The following is a 22,194-nucleotide window of genomic DNA, read 5'->3' as shown; positions in this document are numbered from 1 at the left end:
TAATTTGCCGATACTATAAAATAAACTTATTAACTGCTTGATCAATTAAACGTACGACAAAAAACTGAAGTTACTGTTCTTAAAAGAAAAACTGAAGTTAGTTGAGGAATCCAGCTGCGAGGGCTACTACAGACAAGTAGAAACTGCCATCTGAAGAGTGAGAACAACAACTAAACGAGGAGGAAGCAAAGCATGCACAGCGACCGTATTCATTCGAGAAGTCGGCGTTTAACGCAGCATTCAACAAAGTTCGATATGCATGCACGGCCCGTTTTAATGCATGCAAGAATAGGTCTGACCTGGACGTTGGTAGTTGACCCTCTTGAAAGATTTTGATCCTAGACCGAGGACCGTCCGGTAATTAGAGGCGGCTACAAGCTACTGACTTATTAACTACACTATAGCCAAGTTTAGTTTCAATTTTTCCATCACATCAAAACTTTCTTACACATATAAACTTTTAACTTTTCCGTCACATAATTCCAATTTCAACCAAACTTTCAATTTTAGCGCGAACTAAACAAACAAACCCAGGCATGAACCAAACTTCCAATATAGTACTGTACAAGGACATGAATTGAAACAAAAGAGATTATATTTTAGATTTCATTTCAAATTTCAGAGTTCCTCCATCGATTGTCTGTTTAACAGCAAGAACTTTAAGGCTCCCTTTGATTTAAAGAAAATTCATAGAAATTTTAGAGAATTTTATTCCTATAGGAATTTTTCCTATATAGCCCTTTGAATCAAAGGAATTTATCTTATGGAATCCTATGAAATTCCTATAGAATGTCAAATGCCATGCAAGTTTTGGAGGAATTCTAACATGAGGTAGAACCTCATGGAAACTTTCCTTTGAATCCTTATCTCTCCTCTAATTCCTGCGTTTTTACTACGGTCCAATCAAATGGTCATTCCTGTGTTTTTGTAATTCTCTGTTTTACACTTACATTCCTATCAAAATCCTACGTTTTTCCTATTTCTACATTTTCCCATTCCTGCGTTTCAACGGGGCCCTAAGTTTTAAGTTTGAAATTTTGTCGAACGGAATTTCGTAACAGGCCGGTTACTACTGGATTTCACCCGAGGGTAATAGTTCTGGTCTCTGCTTCCAATCAGGGTTGACAATAAACACCGGTTACTACGTTAATCGGGTTTATTGTCAGGGTACGGTAACGGTAACCATGCAGTGATCCCACCAATCCAAACAGATTTTAAAAATAATTTAAATTTTCATACATTTTGTCTGACTTTTTACAGTTAGGTACAGTAAACCCTGCTCCCAACAGCAGATGAGTTGCCGCCCCACCACTCCACAGTAGCCCTGATGGTACAACGCAGCTGCATTTTCTCGCGGCGCACATGGCCATGCCGTTACGATGCATGCGCATCCGCGGCATCCCTCGTCTCCGTGCCGGAAAAAAGACGCACTACGCTCGCGGTCGCGGCCGCCGGCCTCGCGCGCATATGCTGCCAATCTAGCGGTGGTTCGCCACGCCAGCGAGGGAGTCCCATGTCCCGACCCCCACGCCGTCGCCGTAAGCGCACGGTCGAGGATTGTTTTCTCTCTTCAAGTTCAGGTAGGAGGCGGCTCCCGTGTGTGTCGTTTCGTTGCTCTCGCCGAGTGCTGTACAGTCTGTGAACGGAGAGAGAGAGAGAGAGAGAGAGAGAGAGAGAGCTCCATGGATTCATCAGTCGGGAGGAGGGCAAAGGTACGGGGGGCTGTGTCGTGTACTGGAGTACTATGTATTTTACAGATCACGGCTCAATATTTTACAGGTCACCAGATAACATCAGACGCATATTCTATGCCTTGCGGTCGGCTGTACATCTTAAATTACTACTACTATCCTTATAATATACTCCCTCCATTCCATAATATAAGACACAACCACTTTTATTAGATGATTTATAATATAAGTCATATATGCCAGCATACAATTAATTATGACATCTTCTCCATTAAATTATTATTATTTTTAAATCCTCTACTCTCATGCTATCTAATTCTATTGGATGCATACATTAGTATTTATTAGGATGATCCAAACTACAAGATAATAATAATTATTTCTTGGTCTTTGGGTTAATGGTGGTTGTGCCTTATATTTTAGAATGGATGGAGTACTAGTAAAGAATCGAATTGGACATATCCCATATAATTTATAATACTAAGATACGTTCAATTTGATTCTAATTTACTATTTTTTTGAATGGTCTATTCAAATTTGTAGTACAAGCATCTAATCAGATGTTAGATAGTTATATTTTAGGACAAATGGAGTACACAACTACTAGTAGTATAGAAAACGATCAAATTTAGCACTTATCTCAAAGTGAAGCTGGTTGCTGATTGTTTTCTTTCTGTACCAGGCTACCAGCACACAGGCAATAAGCCCGTATGATAGTACTACGCTTCTATTGAGATATCCATGAATTTATGTGCCCTCGCTGTTGCAAGCTGTTCGTACACAGCAGAGAGAGACGAGACCTTAATAAACCACAGGCGAATTTGGCTTGCTTGTTGAGTTTAATGGCCAGGCCGCTTAATTAAGACTTCATTTTGATCGGTCAAATCTCTACAGGCTTAAGTACTACACATTCGTATCGACAGCGAAGGATGAAGCAGATCGAATCGACGTCACCGTCACATCCTGGCATGCACTAGAACTGAAAGCCACACACAGGGATATCTCCCAAGAGCGAGTCATATGACCAAACTGGATGGCGTCCATAGACTGAAAACGCCTCAGATTTTTGCTACTATCTGGTTTGTTTCGTCAGAAAGGTCATATTCTGGTGCAAATGTGCAGGCTGATGGAGAAAACTTGAAAACTTCTCTCTGAAGACGGGGCCAATCATTTAGCAAGGGTACAGGATACCGGGGGGGCCATGGATACAATAGCTATCCTAAACCAGGCCAGCTAGCCAAGACAATGACCTGAGATCGTGCAAAGTTGCAAGGAGATGGATGAAGTCTCTCTAGCCACACACGGTTCACGAACTATCGTGCAGCAGAACAACAGCCGTTGCTATCATGATTCAGCTAGAGGTTTACTCATTTTTGGTTCATGTGTTGCTGCTCTGATTGATAGAAACCAACGGTACACGTAGGGCAGCCTCCATTATAATAAGTGTCGTTGTTCATGACAACTAGTAGCAAGTAAAATGGTCGGCCAGATCGTACTCGATGCTCCCACACAAATACCTGACAATTTAGACTGATCATGCTTTGACCCACGGTAGTTTCTAAACTATGTGATTACACTGTGGAGTAGTATCAAAGTAGCATTGTTAGATTTCTAACCAAAAGTATACTTCACTCTTGCATTGCATACTACTCAAAAAATAACGGTTAAAATCACACTCGTCAAACGTCTCGACACACCGTCATGAGTTACGTTTAAAAACAGTAGTACTGGCTTTAACATTGATCACATTAAAGTTGTATGCTACCAACATGGCCAACACACTGCCAGGCACAATTCATGATTGATAGACAGCTGAGTAAGGTGCCATAGCGCAGTAGTGCTATCCTGAGTCCTGACCATAACCAAATTTGCAACATTATGTGTAGCTGTATGTAACCCAGATGCTGGGAGCAGCACTTCCAGAGGTAGGAGTAAGACTGAATGTGACACATCTTAATACTATAAATCTGGACATAATCATCCAGTACTAGATAGCAATATTTTGGAACGGATGAAATATACGGTTACAGAAAAGGTGAGTATTCATAGTTTGATGCATGCTAACCAGGTGAAATTCAGGATTTGCCAGACCTAAAGTTGGCATTTCAAGCTTTGCTTACCTCATGTCTCACTTACACGCGCGGGTCCTGGTCCCAAAAGTCATGGACATGTGAGTTGTTGAGTTGAGTATATTCATCACAATTGAGAATATCTTGATTCAACAGGAAAAGAAAAGGAAACCACATGGAGCAAAGAGAATAATGAAATATTTGCAAAATAAGTCACACTAGATAAATTGGAACAGGGGAATTCGGACTCCAAACCAGAAGGAAAAAAGACATGGTTGATGATCCATCATTCTCCTATAACCTTTCCAAGCCAAGCAAGCATACCACCCTAGCATCCTGTACACAGCTAAAATTCAACGTCACCTTAGCAGTTACGAACAATCCAAACCCTCTGTCCCCACCCCCTGGATGGCTGGATCCTCCTCTCAGTTGATGTTAGTTATACCAACTAACCATCCGTCACTCGCAAACCACATTTGTATTCACATTACCAAACCAAAGCCATCAACCGTTATTTACAGATGATCATCTCTACCCCTCCTTACACAGCTACTCCATTCTCCAAGAACAGAGCACACGAGGTTAAATAAGAGCGAAGCATACTGCGACCACATGATTACAGCATTACCTGGCCAAGCTCGAAGCTGCCACGGGTTCAACCCTGCAGCCACCACCTCCTTGCCGTTGCTCGCGGAGATACCCAAGCAAAGTTTCAGCCTGCAAATCACACAGCTAAACATAAGTGTCTTCAAAATTTGGAAGCAGATTTCAGATTCAGTAAATCTAGATAGCTAACTAGTGAAGCACACATTCGGGGGTGCTCTTTCCAATCCGACTGTACAACTAGGCAGATAAAGCACGACAGGCTAGACTATGGTGGCAAAATGATAATTGTCATATAAATAATTAATATACTTATTGTTTACTCCCTCCGTCCCATAATATAAGGGATTTTGAGTTTTTGCTTGCAACGTTTGACCACTCATCTTATTCAAAAATTTTTGAAATTATTATTTATTTTATTTGTGACTTACTTTATTATCTACAGTACTTTAAGCACAACTTTTCGTTTTTTATATTTGCAAAAAAAAAATTGAATAAGACGAGTGGTCAAACATTGCAAGCAAAAACTCAAAATCCCTTATATTGTGGGACGGAGGGAGTAAGAACTAAGCAATGTTTCTTAAATCGAAGGACCAAGCTAACAGCAAAGGTACTGCAGTTTTGACTTGCAGAAGAGTGAACGTGCATCCTCTTGTACCTCGAAGGTTTAGCAAATCCAAGACTGTACCTAAGATATGTATAATTAATAAAGTGCATATCTGCACTATGTGAAAAGAATCTACAAGTCAACAACTAGTGTACTGCAAATCTGCATTGCGTGTTAGCTAGCATGATGGTTTTCTTAATAGAAACCAGGGCTGAATTAAACAGCTTTGATAATAATCAGGTAGTAGAAATCTACCTAAACTCAGGTACGTGCACAGTGAACCTTTTCCTCCGTCTAGGTTTAATGTACTTTTCAGTACTTATTATAATGGTAATCAGACTTCAATCAAACTCTAACAGGTGAATTCGTTGGATACTGTTCGGTACAATTATCCAAAAGCTTCAGTCACACCAAAAGCTCAAACCCAAAATCTACACTTGAAAATTGACATACTAGAAATCTTGCAAATCATACCCAAATATCCAATCCCGATATGACATTAGCAAACAAGAGGAATGTAAAGTTGAAAAGGTTTTACCTTGTGCTTGGCACGGGCAGAGCCGGACTGCGAGAGCGCGACAAGCGGTGGGATGGCGCCCTCACGGACAAGAAGCGCGCGGTTGCGGGGGCACTCGGAGCAGAGCTGCAGCAGCGCCACCACGGCGAACTCCCTCTCCCTCGCCGGGCCGTCCTCGATGGTCTCGACAAGCGCCGGTATCCCGCCAGCCTCCACCACGGCGTCGCGGCCCTCGACGATGCCCGCGAGGCTGGCGAGGACCACCATTGCCTTCTCCGACGTCCCGCTGCCACGCTCGCCGACGAGGTGGATGAGCGGCACGACGGCGCCGGCGCTGACCGCGCGCTCCTTGTTCCGGCGCGCCGAGCAGAGCCGGTAGAGCGTGGTGAGCGCGTCCTTCTTGCCGCGGGTGGAGCCCGCGGAGAGCAGCGCGACGAGGGGAGGGATGGCGCCGCACGCGCCGATGGTGGCGCGGTTCTCCTCGATGCCCGAGAGGCTGAGCAGCGCGCACGCGGCGTTCTGCTTGGCCGACGCGGTGCCCGTCCGCAGCGCGTACACGAGCGGCTTGATGGCCCCCGCCGCCGTGATGGCCGACCGGTTCCGCTCCTCGAGCGAGAGGTTGAGCAGCGCCGTCACCGCGCTCTCCTGCGCCACCGGGTCGGTGCTCCGCAGCAGCGGCACCAGCGCCGGGATGGCGCCGGACACGCCGATCAGCTCGCGGATGTCCGACCTGTGCTTCGCCAGCAGCCTTATCCTCGCCGCCGCGGTGCGCCGCGCGTCGGGCGCGGCGTCGGGCCCCAGCGCCCGCACGCACGCCAGCACGAACGGCTCCACGCGCTCCAGCGGCGCCGCCTCGACGGACAGATCCATCGACTCAAGCTCATTCAGATCCACGGCGCCAACCTGCGGCGCGTCGGATCTGGGCGTCACCACCGCCGCCGCCGCCGCCGCGAGCCGCTCGAGCTCGCCGGAGATATCCGAGTTGAAGCTCGAGTAGTCACTGAAGTCCCGCGAGAGCTCGAGCATCTCCGTGGCCGCCGCGTTGGCCGACGACGACTTGGCCACCGCCGCGGGGTGCGCGGGCCCCGCGGTGGCCGCCAGCTCGCTGAGATGGAAATCAATCACGGAGTCCGTCAAGTTCTCCATGTCCGAGTCCGCCCCCGCCGCGTCGTACGCGGCCGCCACATGCGGCGAGCCCGGGCAGGAGTCCGGCTGCAGCAGCGCCGACCGGATGGTCCGCATGGAGTACCCCGCGCCGCGGCGCTGCGACCGCGCCGCCGCGCACGGACTCTGCCCCGGCGACGGGATCTGGGAGCCGGCTAGCGACACCATGGCAGGCAAGGGCTAGGAGACACCGCCAGTTGCCGCAAAGCGCGAGAGCGAGCGAGCGAGTGATGATGAGGAGAGGAGGGTTGTGTTGTGGTGGGTGGTTGGTTGGTTGCGCGATGCAGTGCAGTGTAGTACTCCCACGCTGCGCTACGCTACAACCCGGCGCGGCGTATATACACACGTACACGACGCGGCAGCGACAGCATGGCTCGCGTGGCGTCGCAACGAAACGGAACGCGACGAGAGGCGTGCTTGCGTGCGTGGTGGTGGTGGTGCGGTGTGTATCTTTGTAGTCGCTTTTGCGCTCGCGTCTCGTCCCGGGGTTGACGATACAGGTGTCGAGGAGGCTGGGATGGGTTACCCGATTGGTACCAAACCTAGGCGCACCAGTTCAGCGCCAACGTGCGATGACAGTTGGGGCCAAGCGTTTCTCGTGCAGAGTTGTCAGTGGATGTGTGTGTGGGAGATGGATGGGGGAGAGTTGAGCCGCGGAAAGGTCAGGGAGCCATGGCATGGGCGGCCGGCCACCAACACCATGCACCGGGTGGTTTTACTTTTGGTGGCTGTGGAAGCAAGGAATCCCCTTTCTTTCCGTTTGTTTGTTCCTCCCCGTGCCAGGTAGCAGCAGCAGCAGCTCTCGCGCCACTCCGTGACGGACCACGGCCTCTCGCGTTGCTACCGCCACTGCTGTAGTAGTACGGAGTAATGGGCATGGGTGTTGCCGCCTTGGCGCGGTGCGAGGTGGAGACGTGGAGGCAGCGGGAGCGTTTCGGTGGGGTTTTTTTTTCACCGTTGGGCAGGTGGCAGCGACGTACATTTGGCAGCGCGGCGAGGAGTGGGGACGGGACGGTGTTCACGGTGAGGAGGTGGGCGCTTTGCGCGCGCGCGCGCGCGTGGTCAAAAAGTCGGTGGTTGATCATGGCGCAGCGCATCGGAGGCGTTTCTTTGATTCTTTCAGGTGCGCGTGCGGTGAAAAACCGAGGGAGTGGGAGTGGGGGAGTGCGTCCACGAACGATGGCGACGGCGAGTGCGGGAGGGGGTGACAGGTGAGTGCTTTTGTTGTTAACCACACAATACAAGACGGTGATTTCTTTTCAATCTCTTTTTTTTTTTTTGGCTGCGCACACAAATCACGTTATGATGTTAGTCTAGACCAGAAATATTGCTAGGATATAAGCTAAGCGTGCATATGAGCAATGGACATATCAGCAAACCATTTAGGATATTGGTTGATTACCGTGTAAAACTAGGCTTCATTGGCTTCCCGGTTCAGCACTAATCTAATACGGAGTATGGTATTGCGTGATGGGGAACAACATTATAGGTTGTTAATATATGTACATTGTACTTACGAAACCTTGCTGTGCACAACACTACAATAGCAAAATAAGCCCCTCTCGTTAAGCGAACATTTTGGCCCCTTTCTAATACTAAAACGCTTTACTTCTAAACAAGATTATTCTTTTAAGGAAGGAACGAGACGTCACGCAGATTTGGGTTGAACTAACTACTCCAATTCCTCAAGCATATGTTGAGCAAAAGCTGCAATACTGACCTCCTAGGATACCCTGATACGGCTGGGGAGGAGCGTATCCGTATCGGATACGTAAAGGAATACGGATACGTATTCGGATACGCTCCGATACGTATCCCGTACGTATCCTCTATTTTCCTGATTTTCAGAAAAATGAAATAATTAGGGATACTTCTCTGATACGCATGGATACAAGGTACGATCTAATCCTAACTTCTCACGGGATACCAATCCTCGCCGCGTCCATCTTTTCCTACCCAACGGTAGAGCCGCCGCTCTGCAATGCGGGGCCTACTACTGCTGCCGCACGCCGCCGAGGCGCCGCATCGTCGCCATGCCCTGCGGAGCCGCCGCCGCATGCCGCACCCCCCTAGCTTAGCGCACGCAGCACACACCTCTGCCCGCGGTTAGGGATTGCTTCATTCAAGTGAGGTAAGTATCGTGTATTGACGGTTCAAGGCATCCTGGATCTCGATTTGTTGGGGCCGGGGAAGGAGAACATCAGTTTTGTGATATTGGACACCGTAAAGTAAGACTACAAAGCCATAAGTGACTTTTTGAAGATCCAGTACTACTGCAGTACTGTTGGTCTGGTCAAAGCTATACAATTCTAAGCTTTAATGTATCTGTGTATTGCTCTATTAGTTATCTTTCAATTATTGGCAATCAATTCTCCCATTTTCTTTGAGGAGTGCATTGTTTCTTTTTAATTTATTATGTATATATAGACGTATCCACGTATCCATGTTTTTCGAAAATAGCCGTATCCCGGTATCCCCGTATCGTGTATCCGTATCCGTATCCTCGTATCGGGGTAACACAGCTGACCTCTCTCGCTCTAAGAAGGAATAAGTTCACCGGATATCTCTCAACTTAACAGCGAGATTTTTTGAGGTTCCTTACCTGTAAAACCAGAAATGTTTACCCCTAAACTTATTCAAACCGTTCAAAGGAGGTCCCATGGCAGTATCGACTCAATTTTTGTCCGGTTTTGCTGACGTGGCATCCTAGTCAACAAAAAAATAAAAATAAATAAATATGTGGGACCCACATGTAAGTGAAAAAAATATGGGGTCGACAATCCTAATCAGCAATCTCTTTTTTTTCCCTTTTTCTCTTCTGTTTCGTTTTTTGGGGGAGCGGCAGCGGGTATACTGCCTCAGGACCTTTTTTAAAGGGGCAATTTTGTTTCTAACCCTATTTTGATGTCTAATATTGATTTTACCCCTACTTTTTAGGGTTTTCGTTTTTACCCTCACTTTTTTGAACTGAATGCTTGTTTTGCCCCTACTTTGGATGATGAAGTTAATGGTGTTAAGTAATTGACAAAATGGCATTTATACCCTCTCATGTATGTTCATTAATAATGTTTTTGTCCCCATTTTATACATGTAGCTTTAGAACTTTATTTTTGGAGTATATTTAAAATTAGATGACGTGCATTGACTAATATAACAATTTGGACAAATTCTGAATTTGATGGAATTTTGACAAAATTTCAGCATTTTGATAGAACTTAAACAAAATTTTAACAACATTTTGTAAAATGTAATTATCTGTTCCTTTAGATACTAGTCAATGTGCTTCATTTAATTTTAAATATACTCACAAAAATAAAGTTCTAAAGCTACATGCATAAAATTGGGACAAAAACATAATTAATGAACATACATGAGAGGGTATAAATGTCATTTTGTCAATTACTTAACACCGTTAACTTCACCTCCAAAGTAGGGGCAAAACAAGCGTTCAGTTCAAAAAAGTAAAACGAAAAAAGTAGGGGTAAAATCAATATTAGACATCAAAATAGGGGCAGAAACGAAATTGTCCCTTTTTTAAATGGTTTTACATAGTTTAGGGATACACATTTCTGGTTCTATGGTTAAGGGACCTCAAACAATGTTGGTGTTAAGTTGAGGTATCTCCGTTGAACTTATTCCCTCTAAGAAAAACCGAACCCATTTCCAGACGGAATAAGTTCATCTCAGGTCCCTTAACTTGTCAACGAATCCGATTTTCGCCCTTCAACTGAAAAACCAGATACAACGGGTCCCTCAACTGTCAAAACCAGTGCAGATGAGGTCCCTCAGCGGTTTTGAGAGCGGTTTTGGCTGACGTGGCGTATACGTGGCAAATTTGACTTGGTCTTCATATGATGTGGCATTGACGTGGCAATTATGTGGCAAATCGATCCCAAAAACAAAAAAAACTTCGTGGGACCCACATGTCTGTCTCACACACAAATTAACAAAAAAAAGGTGGGGCCCACGTGGGCCCCACAAGTCCCTCTTCTCACTTCCTCTCTCCCCTGTTTCTCCCTCTCCCTGCTAGCTATGGAGCGACGGCTGACTCCGGGCGTGCGCGCCTGGTCTCTCCACCTCCGGAAGATGAACGACGCGGCGGAGCTGTCCGTGGGGACCGCGTCGGCAACGGACACGGCGTCGTGGTGCTTCGCAATGGCACTGGTCAGGCTTGTGTTGTGCACGCTCCACGCGGAGGCCGTGGTCCGTGGAGGTCCGCGGCCGACGGCTGGGCGGCGCGGCGGTGAAGCCGTGCGAGGAGGTGTACGTCGTCGGGGAAGGCGAGATGTTGCACACCATCAGCCTCACTCCTCCCGTCATCCCTCTCCCTTCTCTCTCTTCTTCCCTCTCCCCCCTCTCTCTCTTCTTCGCGGGGAGCGCCGGAACGGACGGGCTGGTGGGCAGTGGAGCAGCAGCCGGCGACCTCGGCGAGGCGGCGCCCTCGTCGCCGCCTTCCCTCTCCGGCGATGGCCTTCACGCGGCACCTGGACCAGTAGCCAGTAACGACAACGACGACATGGTTGGCTCGTGCAACTGCCTGTGGCTCAAGCGACATCCCCTCGTCTGCGGCAGCATCATCGTGATCAACCCGGTCACCGGCGAGTCCCTCCATATCCCGTCGCCGCCGTTGGCGACCAGCCGCAGCCGCCACGCAGGTACGATCAGCTTCGGCTACCATCCGACGACCGGCAAGTACAAGATCGTCCACTTCCCTTCCAATGGTGGGCTGGTGGATGAAGTCACGCTGGGGGGCACCGCATCGTCGTCGTCCCCCTCCCGCCATGGCGGCGGCAACGGTGACGGGGTGGTGAATATCCTCACGCTGGGAGACGACACCACCGCCGCCGCCGGCGCGCGGTGGGGGCGTCGCCGTGGAGCCTGTGCGTCGCCTGGGGCGTCGTCAGCGTCAACGGCGCCACGTACTGGGTGACCGAGGGCAGGTAGATCATGTCGTTCGACCTCGAGCATGAGCGCATCGAGGCCGTCGCATTGCTGCCGACGATGAGCAAGTGCTGCTTGCCCGTGTCCATGGAGAAGGAGGACGCCTGCTGCCAGCTGACCACCCCCGCCACACCGGCCCCCGCTGCGGCACCCACCACCCCGCGCCTACCACCACCACACCGGCCGCCGCGGCAACCACCCCAGCTCCGGCCACCGCGGCACCTCCTCTCCCCCGGTTGAGGCTTCCGTCGCCGGCGCTGTTGTCCACCGTCTTGGTCCAGCTGCCGCGTGAAGGCCATCGCCGAAGAGGGAAGGCGGCAGCAAGGGCGCCGCCTCGCCGAGGTCGCTGGCTGCTGCTCCGCCGCCCACTCGCCCATCCGCTCCGGCGCTCCCAGGAAGAAGAGAGAGAGTGAGAGGGGAAAAGGGAAGAAGAGAGAGAAGGGAGAGGGATGTGGGGCCCAAGTGGGCCCCAACATTTCTAATTTTCTTTTTGTGTAACTAACATGTGGGCCCAAGATTTTTATTATTTTTTCTGTGATATTGCCACGAAAGCGCCACATCAATGCCATGTGTAACGAAGACCGAGTCAAATTAGCCACGTGGGCGCCACGTCAGCTAAAACTGCTTTCTAAACCGCCGAGGGACCTTATCTATACCGGTTTTGATAGTTGAGGGACCTAAAGGACGAAAATTGGATTCGTTGACGAGTTAAGGGACCTCAGATGAACTTATTCCTTTCCAGACTTCAGATCCAGATCCAAGTTCCAACCCAACAGCTGGCCTATTTTCCCAAGGCTGTCAAAGCTCGTAAGCCCAAAAGGCCACAAGTCTACGATACTAGGCCTTTTACCCCGATCTGACATTCCATCCCATTTGGCCCATGTTTTCCCAGCCCACAGCTCCACACGTATGCACGCATGAACCAAACATTTCTCCGGGTACGCCTCGGTCTCCCGCTGACGAATTGCACTATTGCAGGGCATATCTCCTCACTTGTTCATCTCCAGCTCTCCTGGCACACTCCAAGCACAACCTTCTTTCCCGTTCTGCATCCTTCCATCCTCGCCACCTGCGATGATGGGCTCGGGCCGTTCCTTGATGGCGCCTCGCCTCCCCGCCTCCTCCTATTCCTCGCTGCTGGCGCCGACGTCGTGGTCGACGCCGGCCGCGCGTTCTCCGCCGGGGGCCGCGTCTACGAGAGGCGTGCAGCGAGCTGGAGGAGCTGAGCGCCAGCGTGCACTGGACGCATGTACCACCGAGGCGAACGGCGGCCGACGTCGCGTTCCGCGTGTCCGCGCTGGCGATGATGACCAGAACGGCACCAACGTTTTTTTCTGCACTTCTGGTCAGGTTGCAGGATGCCGAATTGCCGATGCCCATTGACGATGCTTAGAGCAAGTTTAATAATATAACCCACTACTAGCTAATTCATATAATAGTTGCTTATTATACTATTAATACATGGTCCCACCTGTCATACATACATTACATTTTAAAGTTCGTGCTGCAGCTGGCTATAGATATGTAGTCTGCTGCTCTTCTCTCTCTTTTTTTATTACTTTAAATTATATTTATAGCTGGTTTATAGCCTTCTATTTTACCTATTTTACTTGCTCTCAGAATGGTGACCGTGTAGCCGACGGACCACCAGTACAAGTTCCAGTCGAAGCGAACCTTAACGGTCGTCTTTGGTGGCATCAGCAGGGCAGAAACCCGAGACAGAGAGACAGAAACACCACGTTTTAGCACGTAAACGCAATAACGAAGTTGCTGAATTTTGTGCTCTCAGTTCTCACAGGTAGCATCACTGGACAGTCTCATTCACCGAGTAGCTATCTCAAAAGCATCGATATTGTGGAGTACTGAAGAGTTGCTAGGGGAAAATGTCAATACGCGCGATTCAGAGCACGACTGTTTCCGAAGGTCAGGCCGACCCCCCCATCCGGCGGCTCCGATTAGTGGTGAAAACGGTACGAAAATTTTTAAGATTTTCGGCTGCCGTTTCCAATGACCATTTCAGTCAGTATTGGTTACCGTCCGTGTTAGAAATGGCAACGGTAATATCTTTCGGAAATAGGATGGAGGTTTTTTTTTTTTTTACCGTTTTATCGATAACCGTATTTGTATGGTAATTTTCGTCAAAATTCTGAAAGTTCCATAATGACTCAACCAATCAAACATATCGGAAGCCTATGAATGAAGGAAGCCTAGCAGGTTTGTAGCACATTAGAAAGGGGAAGTGACCAAAGGAAAACGCTGTTAACGCTAGGGCATGGCATGTGGACATTGCTGAACTTTGGTCTACTCAACTTATCGGTGTTGAGATATTGTTGAATTTTGTTTATATTGTTGATCAAACTTATTATTATATCATTAATTATCATATAACGGTGTTATGTGAAGTGTGATGATGCAAGAATGAAGTTATAAAGTCATCTTCGTACATAGTTAAATGTGCATTAGGCCACACTTTTTTGATTCTGACATGAATTTTCGACTTCCGACCAATGTCGGTTGATTCCGTTTCGACGGTCCCATTTCCGATATACCGATATCGTTACTGTTTTCGAATCTATTGTTCCGATTCTGTTTTCGAGAAAAAAATGGAAATGAAAATAGTATATGGTTTTTCCGACCGTTCTCATCCCTGCTCCGATTATGTAACCACAGCATTGGCATTTTGGCAGGCGACATGGAGATAGAACCAAGCGATGGAAACACCATCGTTTACCTCGCCAGTCGCCAGTATGACGCATTGACGCCGACGGAACAGAGCGCCCCGAGCCCCCCCAACCCACAGCATTCAGAACTCCATGGATGGGTTTGTCCTTGAGATTTTCACCTTGACCGTTTGCTTCAAGAAGAGTGGAAAAGGCTCCAACCAAGGTGGCTCCATGGATGGCATGTCACTTTCTACTTTTCAATGTACGCCGTGTTTAGTTTCAAAGTTTTTCTTCAAACTTTCAACTTTTCTATCACATCTTTCTAATTTTAACCAAACTTCTAATTTTAGTGTGAACTAAACACAGCCGTATTCTAACAATCCTGATTATTTTTTAAAGTATAATGATCTGCATCTGTTATTATGTGTATGTGCAATTTCAGTCCAGTTTCTCGTATGTTTGGTCTATTGTGATCAAACGGATATGGCTTCCTATGTAGACAAGGAACAGTACCTCAAATCAATCGAGGCTTGTTTGGATCAATGCCAATACCTATCCTCACAAAAAACTTACGCTTGGAAGTTACCAAAATTTTGATAATTGTCTGGACTAAGATCCATACAAATCATTGGCTGAAATAGACTGGTAGCTGCGCTTGGCACAAGAGCAAGTCTTATGGAAAAGGTAGATTTCACCCCTAATTTTATTCATGTAGACTATTCATCAATTAAAAGATAGCATATACAATAAATCACACATATATTAATTCTAGTGCACTAACCCTAATAGTTTTATTTTATTTGTTTGATCAATCTTCTCTTCCTTTTTTTTTCCCTTTTTTATTATAATTTATGTGAAGGTTACCCCTTATACGAGGGGTGACTATTTCTCTCTTCTCTCCAGCTCATCATACGAGTGTATGTGGCATCTTGGAGTAAATGTTTAGATGCCCATAGCACTTGCTCTAAGCCCATTCACAGCGCCTCCTACTTATAAGAGGAGCCCCGGAAAGCCATGTAGGCTAGGGCTACGGGTCTAAATTTTGAGTTCTTTACGATGCAGGTGGCTCTAGGAGTGGCTATAATTTTATATTTCAGCTCCCCAACATCTTTTGTTTTAGTTCTCATTTTTTTTCAATTTGTATGGAGGTCCAAAATTTACACTAAACACCCTAAAATCTAAAAAAAATTATATTAAAACCCCTCTCTCCCTTATCCTCACCCCCCTCCCCGGCATGCCCACCTCCTTCGGTTACCACGAGCCCATGGCGCCCTCCTCTCCTTTCCTCATGTCGTGGCGGTAGTCAAGGAGATTGGGGGCACGATGGCGGTCGAGGAGGCTGAGGCGGCGACGAAGCCACCAAGCGGACGATGACAACAAGCTCAGGGGTGCGTGACCCCTCCCGACCGACGATGAGGAGATGGAGCCCCTTAGAAGGCGACGACCTCGACAACGACGGCATGGGAGCTTGGCCACCACCGTCATCACCTCCCCTCTTAGGCATCAAGGAGGAGCGGGATCCGACCTAGATAGTGCCACCTGGATCTAGCCCAGCGCTAGGTGGCAGCGTGGCATGTGAGGCAGCGCAGCTCGGTGGACAGTGTGTCCGGTGAGCTTCGGCCAGCAACGCGGATTGAAGTGGAGAGGACGGTGGGGAAGAAGAAGAAGAGAAAGGGGTCGACGTGGACAAGCTCAAACTCCCTCCTTGCCGACGGTGTCAAGCTCGAAGTGAGGCCATAGGCAGGGCGATGCCTTCCATAGTGGTTGTAGCTTCGCCCTCCGAACGACCTCGCTCTGACTCTTCTGACAAGGTTCATGCGTTCTTAGCAAGAACGATGAGCCTTGCAGGGGCATGGGCCCGGGCGACTTGGAGCCACATCAAGGATGGGGCGTGGTAAGGAAACTGCCACATCCTTACATTATGAATGGCTTAATCATATGAAGAGGAAAGTCACTCGTTTTCCGCACTCACGTTTTCCGAACTACTAAACGTTATGTTTTTTTATAGAAAAAACTATATAAAAGGTGCTTAAAATAATATTAATTAAAATTTCAAATTTAAAATAATTAATACTCAATTAATCGTGCACTAATGGTTTAGCGTGTTTTATGTATTTTCTTAATCTTATACAATCATTCTCTCTCCAACACTTCCTATTTAGTCCTTTTGGGATATGCTAACAGAATCTCTGTTTTTTTTAAAGTACAATTCCTCTTGTATTCGTACTAAGGGAGCATTTGTTTTGGAAGAATTTTAACACATAGGAATAGGGAAGGTGGAGGAATAGGAATGTATGCACACTTCGATCCATAGAAATTTTCTTAGAGGTTTGAGTAGATGGAAAATTTCCACGAAAAATTTTCGTTGGTTTTCCTATACATACATTTCTATAAACCTAATGACACTAATAGGAATCCAAATACTTTGATTTTCCTCAAAAAACGAATAGGCCCTAAAACAAGTAATTCAAAACGTGGGTAAAAGAATTATCAACAGTTCAAAATATACGAAAAATAGTTAGGTGGAGCGCCTTGCACGTATAGGTAGCAGAAAGTCATAATGTAACCTAAAAGTTATGGTGACGTTTCCGTGATGAAGAAGCCAGGAAGCAGATTTATAGAAGCAGAAATCATGAACTAATTTCTAGAGCAAGTACATATATGCCATGTCCTTAAGGATTAACTACCTAAAAAGGGTACTCCGTCCACATGAGGCCCAAAGCTACTTTCCAAAAGACAACGAACAGAAAGGCACGAACCACATGCCATGCTATGAAAGGCTACATTAAACTAAACCAACAGGCAACAGCAGAACAGCTATATATAAGCTTTACAGCAAATATACAATGCACAAATTGGAATAATCAAACCCAAAGTTCTATTTTAAAACGAACAGAAGCATATACATATGGCAAATCAAGGTAGAACTGCAAAGATAGGATCACAAATAAGTATGTACTTTTGGTGGCTTTATTTCTGGGAGCCAACTGCAAAGATAGGATCGGCGTCCCCGAATAGTTTCACTAGTAAGTCAAGCAGATCTCTAGTATACAAATGGAATTGGTTAAAAAGGGAATGAAAACAAGCGAGCTAATGTAGCCATAAATGGGCAAGATAATAAAGCATTCCTTTGGTATACAAGTTTGTCCATATGACAGGATTCCAGCTTATGTTGGAACACTCTAAGTATGTGCCGCAATCACCACTGCACATCTCATTCAAAAACCAAGACCTAATACATGTAGGAATTAAACTAAAATCTGAAACCTTCACAAAACGTTTGTATTCGCTCCTCTAGCATGGTGGTGTCCATAAACCACACCTCTGGTTAGCTAGAAACAATTAACTAACCCGTATATTAACCTGATATCACCAATTCATAGTCATGCACCTGAATACCTGATATAATGCTTCTTTCATCTATCCCAAGTCATATATGAATATAATAGTACTCTCGCTAGGAAGTGATACCTGCAAAGATATTCAATAAAACCATTGTGAGAAAGAAATGTTGTAGATATCTTCAACAGGGGGTTTCACCGATTGAAGATATAAAGCAGCCTTATTTACTTCACCAATCGCAGATCATGTGTTAAATTACTGGTAAATATAAAACATTATACTGAAATCAAGTACTGTATTTGATTTATTCCAAAACATATTCATACCGCTCTAAGCTTAACAAATGCATGCCATTCCAGAAATTGAGACGATTCCTAACACAATTTGTACAACTAATTTCTGCCGACAACTGCACTATATTTATATTACTTACAAATGATTTCATGCATCCCATCTGATAATCAAAGTTTCAAAAGTTTGATTGCACTTATGTATAAACATGTATTTGTGACTGGAATGAGCAGTAGATACTCAATTTGATGATAATAACATACATGAGGCAAGGGGGCCATACGCCACACTGAAATTTAGACTTGGACCAACTGAATGATTTAGTGATGACGATGAATTGGGCTACCAGTAAGCATAATTGTCCAAATTAACAACCAAAACATTACAGCTCCATAAAAGTATCTGCGCAGGATAGGTAGATGACTCGCGTCCGAGTTAAATAAACTATAGGACCAAAGTTCTTTTCAATTTTCTATAAAAGGACCATGTAGAACCACGTGTATTACAAAAGGGCAGCTTATCACACTAGCGTACAATCAAATGCTTCATCCACTGCTCATTTTTAAAAAGTGCACAACTGACTAACTACAGAGGCGCTACCGCTTTCCTACTGATGTAGGTCGTATTGCCCCCATTCTGTTCATTTCCATACAAATAATTCAGATGCATAAATTAACAAATGCAACACCTTATTAGGTTTGATGTGAAGTGGAATGAGGTCAATATGAGCCAACTGGCACCCACATGCATCCATAAAATTTACCAAACCATCTAAGACATGATTATTTTATTTTAACAAATGGTTAACCTATTGCCACGTTTTTAACACACGCAGAGGCAAGACAAGAGTATCACAGTTCAAATTGACAAATTAGCTGTGGCAAGAGATTACTACGAGATTAGGTCCTCAGCTAATACAAATGTTTCAAAATTCTGTGGTGACATGTAAATAGAGATCAGCAATAGCATATGTTGATTTGTCCAAGTGTAGTGCTCAACTCTCATTAAGTATTAAGTTCGGGCAACGAATGAAGGAATCTTGTATTGAACAAAGGCATCTAGAATCTAGATAAACACCAAAGTGTGGATTGAGAAATCAAATTACATTTTAGGCATAGATTTAAGAAAATATAGAAAGCATAATAATAGATATAGAATGTGGATTGCTTTTGTGCTCATGCAAAATTTAGCCATTATCAGGTCCTAACTCCTAAGGCTAAATTTTGCTGGATTGGAAACTCCCAAGAAAGGTCTTTTTTTATATATGGTATCACCAGTCTACTTGAGTATACTCCCTCCGGTTCCAAATATAGGTCGCATTATAGTTCTTTACTCTTCATTAAATATAAGACACTATAGCCACTTGTCCCGTGGATTTTTCCTCTTATGTCCTTGCTAATTGAATGCCACTACTCTCGTGAACAAATGAGGTATTTTTTCCAATGTTTAATAACAATAAGGCAACGAGGTCACTTTAACACTTTCTAATTCCTGTGCACAACTCTAAAACAACCTACATTCAGAACCGGAGGGCAGTATATGATTTATTTGCTTCATTAATGGCTAAGTAAGTGAGAAAGCATTGATTTGGTTATAAAGAAATAGGGAATATGTGTTTAGCTCAGCAAAATGTTGAAGTGATTACTGACCTCTGCTTGTCTGATTATTATTAACAGTATAGTTGCCCATGTAACTTGCTGGTATGTTTGATTTGATATCTGGATCAACATTTCCAAGGTCATTACCAAAAGGAGGCATATCAATCTCAGATGACGTGAACCTCCAAGTTGAGTCTCCATAAATGGAGCTGCTGCCATATGTATCTGCATTGTTCACTTCATATGCATTGGGTGGTGCAGAGAAGGGTTCACCAATGGTACCAGTTGCATTGCTCCTTCCATAGCTGCCAGAAGGCAAGCCAAAACTGTCTCCAGCTCCACGGCCAAGGTTAGCCAGCCCAAGGCTTGAAATGTTGCCCATTCCATGGCCAGGAGTAGGCCCTCCCCAATTAATACCGTCACTGGTAATACCCGTTTGACCTCCAGTTCCAGATGGTGCAAAAGAACTCATGTTTGTGGGGTTGTTTGGGTAGTTCAGATTTCCATTACCCCAAACATTCCTTGACATTGAACTCAATAGTGATCCTGAATCATCATTAAGACCAACATAACCAATAGGACTACCTAATCTGTTTGAACTACCATTGTAGAATGAACCTATCTGCCGCCCATTGGAGTTATTGACAAAACTAGAATTGGCGCCAAAATTCGCATTCATCCCAGATTCAGAATTCATGCCCATTCCATAACCAGGGCCAAATGAAGAGAATCCATTCCGTGCGCCTGTAAGCAGACCATACCTTCCATCAACCCTCATGCCATAACCTCCAATAGGGTTTGGGTTATAACCCTGGTTGAAACCATTCAAGAAGCTATGGACCCTGCTCATAGCATAGTTCTGCCCTCCCGCAGGTGAACGTGCAGCAGGTCCAGGTGATTGCTCCTTTGGAACAGCTCTCTTGACCTCAACCATCTTACCATTCAGCTCATGGAAGTTCTTGTGCAGTGCCTTGTCCACCGCATCTTCTGAGTCATAGGTGATGAATCCAAAGCCCCTAGGCCTCTGCGTGTTGTGGTCGTACATGACAACCACATCCGTAATCACACCAAATTGCTCAAAATACCTTCTAAATTCAACCTCAGTAACATTAGAGGCCAAGCCTCCAACAAAGATCTTTCTAGTACGGCCTGGTCCAGGTGACCCTATGCTGCTGCCATTGTTCTTGCTGGTGATGCTCTGGTCGTCCCTGGGAACAGCCTTCTTCGCTTCCACCTGAATCGGTATGCACAATTGAGCTCAGACAATGAACAGCCGCACTAGGACAGAATTGCCACCGAAATGCACAATACTTCACTAGCAGAGGAAAGAGCAAGGGGGGGGGGGGGGGGGGGGGGGGGGAGGTCAGGTCACCACATGATTTACCATGCGCCCGTCGATCATGTGCTTATCCATGGTGACCCGCTCGGCGACGCCTGCGTCGGTGAAGACCACGAAGCCGAACCCACGGGCGCGGCCGGTGTTGCGGTCCCGCATGATGACGGCCTCGGTGACCTCCCCGAACCGGCCGAAGTACTCGCGGAGGCGGTCCTCGTCCGTCTCCCACGAGATGCCGCCGACGAAGAGCTTCCCGGAGTCCGCCTCCATCGCGTCCTCCCCTCCCCTCCTCCCCCTGCAATCCACAAACGCAAGCCCAATTGATACCAGCCAGCCATAGCAAATGCGGACAAAACCCCGACTTATCCACAACGCCACCACAAAAACGCATGCGCCCGCGCGCGCAGGACGCACATCAGCTAGATCCGAGCTGAAAGCAACGCCGCGATCGGGGGCCGCACCCACCCCCCCGCACAACCCACGTAGCAAAACGCCAAGCGCGCTCCCTCCCCCTCCCCCCCCCCCCCCCCCCCCCTCCTCAGAATTACGCGAGATCCGTACCAGATCCGGCCGCCCCTCGCCGCGATCCGTACCAGATCCGGCCGCGATCCGCCGCCGATCGGACCCGGGGCCCGGGCACGCAGGCGGATCGGATCACTTACCGATCGGCTGCTGCGGCGGTCGTCGTCGTCGTCGGCTGCTGCTGCTCCGGCGGCGGCGGCGAGGAGGAGGGATCGGGGGCGCCCGCGTCGCCGCTCCTCCCTCTCGATCTCCGGCGCGGCTAAGATCTCGATGCGGGCATGGGAGGAGGGGGAGGAGGAGGAGGCGGAGGTTGGGGGGATGTTACTTGGGCTTGGACGCTTCGTCTCCTCCTCTCCTTTTATCGAACTTTTGCTCTCCACCTCCCTCCCTCCGCTCGCTCGCTCGCGGTGCCGCGATGCGCTGGTGGATGGTTGTTTTGGGTTTTTTACTTTTTTGCGGGGAGAGGCCAAACTTTTTTATTCGGCCTCCGGAACCCTGCAATTGCGGTGCTCGCCTCGATTGGGAAAGCGGGGGAGGAGGGTGGGGGGACGCGGAAATGGTATAAATAATGGACAGCGGAGGCGGGGCAGGTCGGCCTACTGGCCCCTTTGCCGCGCTGGACGCAACGCGACTCTACGTGGCTGGAGGAAGAAGACGACCTCACCTACTGCTGCTTCCGCCGCCGCCGTCGCCGATGCTGCCGTGAAGCAATCTCGCTCGCTCGCTCGCTAGCGGCGCCTTTTAAAGCAGGGGAGGAGGAGGTGACGCCGCGGCGCGCGCACGGCTGTGGTGGGGTGTTGGGTTTGCGGCGAGCCCGCGGCGGGAGTGGGGCCAGTAGCAGTGTGGGGGC

General features: G+C 47.4%; 2 protein-coding genes across 2 annotated transcripts; both read right to left on the bottom strand.

Moving 5' to 3' along the window:
• Positions 1 to 3,936: 3,936 nt before the first annotated feature.
• Positions 3,937 to 7,065, bottom strand: LOC127780039 (U-box domain-containing protein 4-like). Its single transcript, XM_052306998.1, has 2 exons — positions 5,509 to 7,065; positions 3,937 to 4,477 (listed from the first exon to the last, which is right to left on the bottom strand). The coding sequence occupies exons 1-2, from the start codon at positions 6,817 to 6,819 to the stop codon at positions 4,385 to 4,387; spliced, it is 1,404 nt and encodes a 467-aa protein (XP_052162958.1). The 5' UTR covers positions 6,820 to 7,065; the 3' UTR covers positions 3,937 to 4,384.
• Positions 7,066 to 17,302: 10,237 nt separating this feature from the next.
• LOC127779444 (heterogeneous nuclear ribonucleoprotein 1-like) lies at positions 17,303 to 21,882 on the bottom strand. The gene is made up of 4 exons (XM_052306219.1): positions 21,485 to 21,882; positions 20,871 to 21,117; positions 19,538 to 20,720; positions 17,303 to 17,726 (listed from the first exon to the last, which is right to left on the bottom strand). The coding sequence occupies exons 2-4, from the start codon at positions 21,090 to 21,092 to the stop codon at positions 17,713 to 17,715; spliced, it is 1,419 nt and encodes a 472-aa protein (XP_052162179.1). The 5' UTR covers positions 21,093 to 21,117; positions 21,485 to 21,882; the 3' UTR covers positions 17,303 to 17,712.
• Between the last annotated feature and the right edge of the window lie 312 nt (positions 21,883 to 22,194).

This window comes from Oryza glaberrima, chromosome 7 (genome assembly GCF_000147395.1).
Source record: "Oryza glaberrima chromosome 7, OglaRS2, whole genome shotgun sequence".
Taxonomy (NCBI): Eukaryota; Viridiplantae; Streptophyta; class Magnoliopsida; order Poales; family Poaceae; genus Oryza; species Oryza glaberrima.
The sequence above is the reverse complement of the archived record's forward strand: the minus strand, read 5'-3'. Positions and strand labels throughout refer to the sequence as shown.

Coding starts and splice junctions, on each gene's coding strand:
- LOC127780039 (XM_052306998.1), bottom strand. CDS start 6,819: ATGGTGTCGCTAGCCGGCTCCCAGATCCCGTCGCCGGGGCAGAGTCCG. Junction 4,478..5,508: donor CTGCCCGTGCCAAGCACAAG/GTAAAACCTTTT, acceptor TGTGATTTGCAG/GCTGAAACTTTGCTTGGGTA.
- LOC127779444 (XM_052306219.1), bottom strand. CDS start 21,092: ATGGAGGCGGACTCCGGGAAGCTCTTCGTCGGCGGCATCTCGTGGGAG. Junction 20,721..20,870: donor ACATGATCGACGGGCGCATG/GTAAATCATGTG, acceptor ATACCGATTCAG/GTGGAAGCGAAGAAGGCTGT.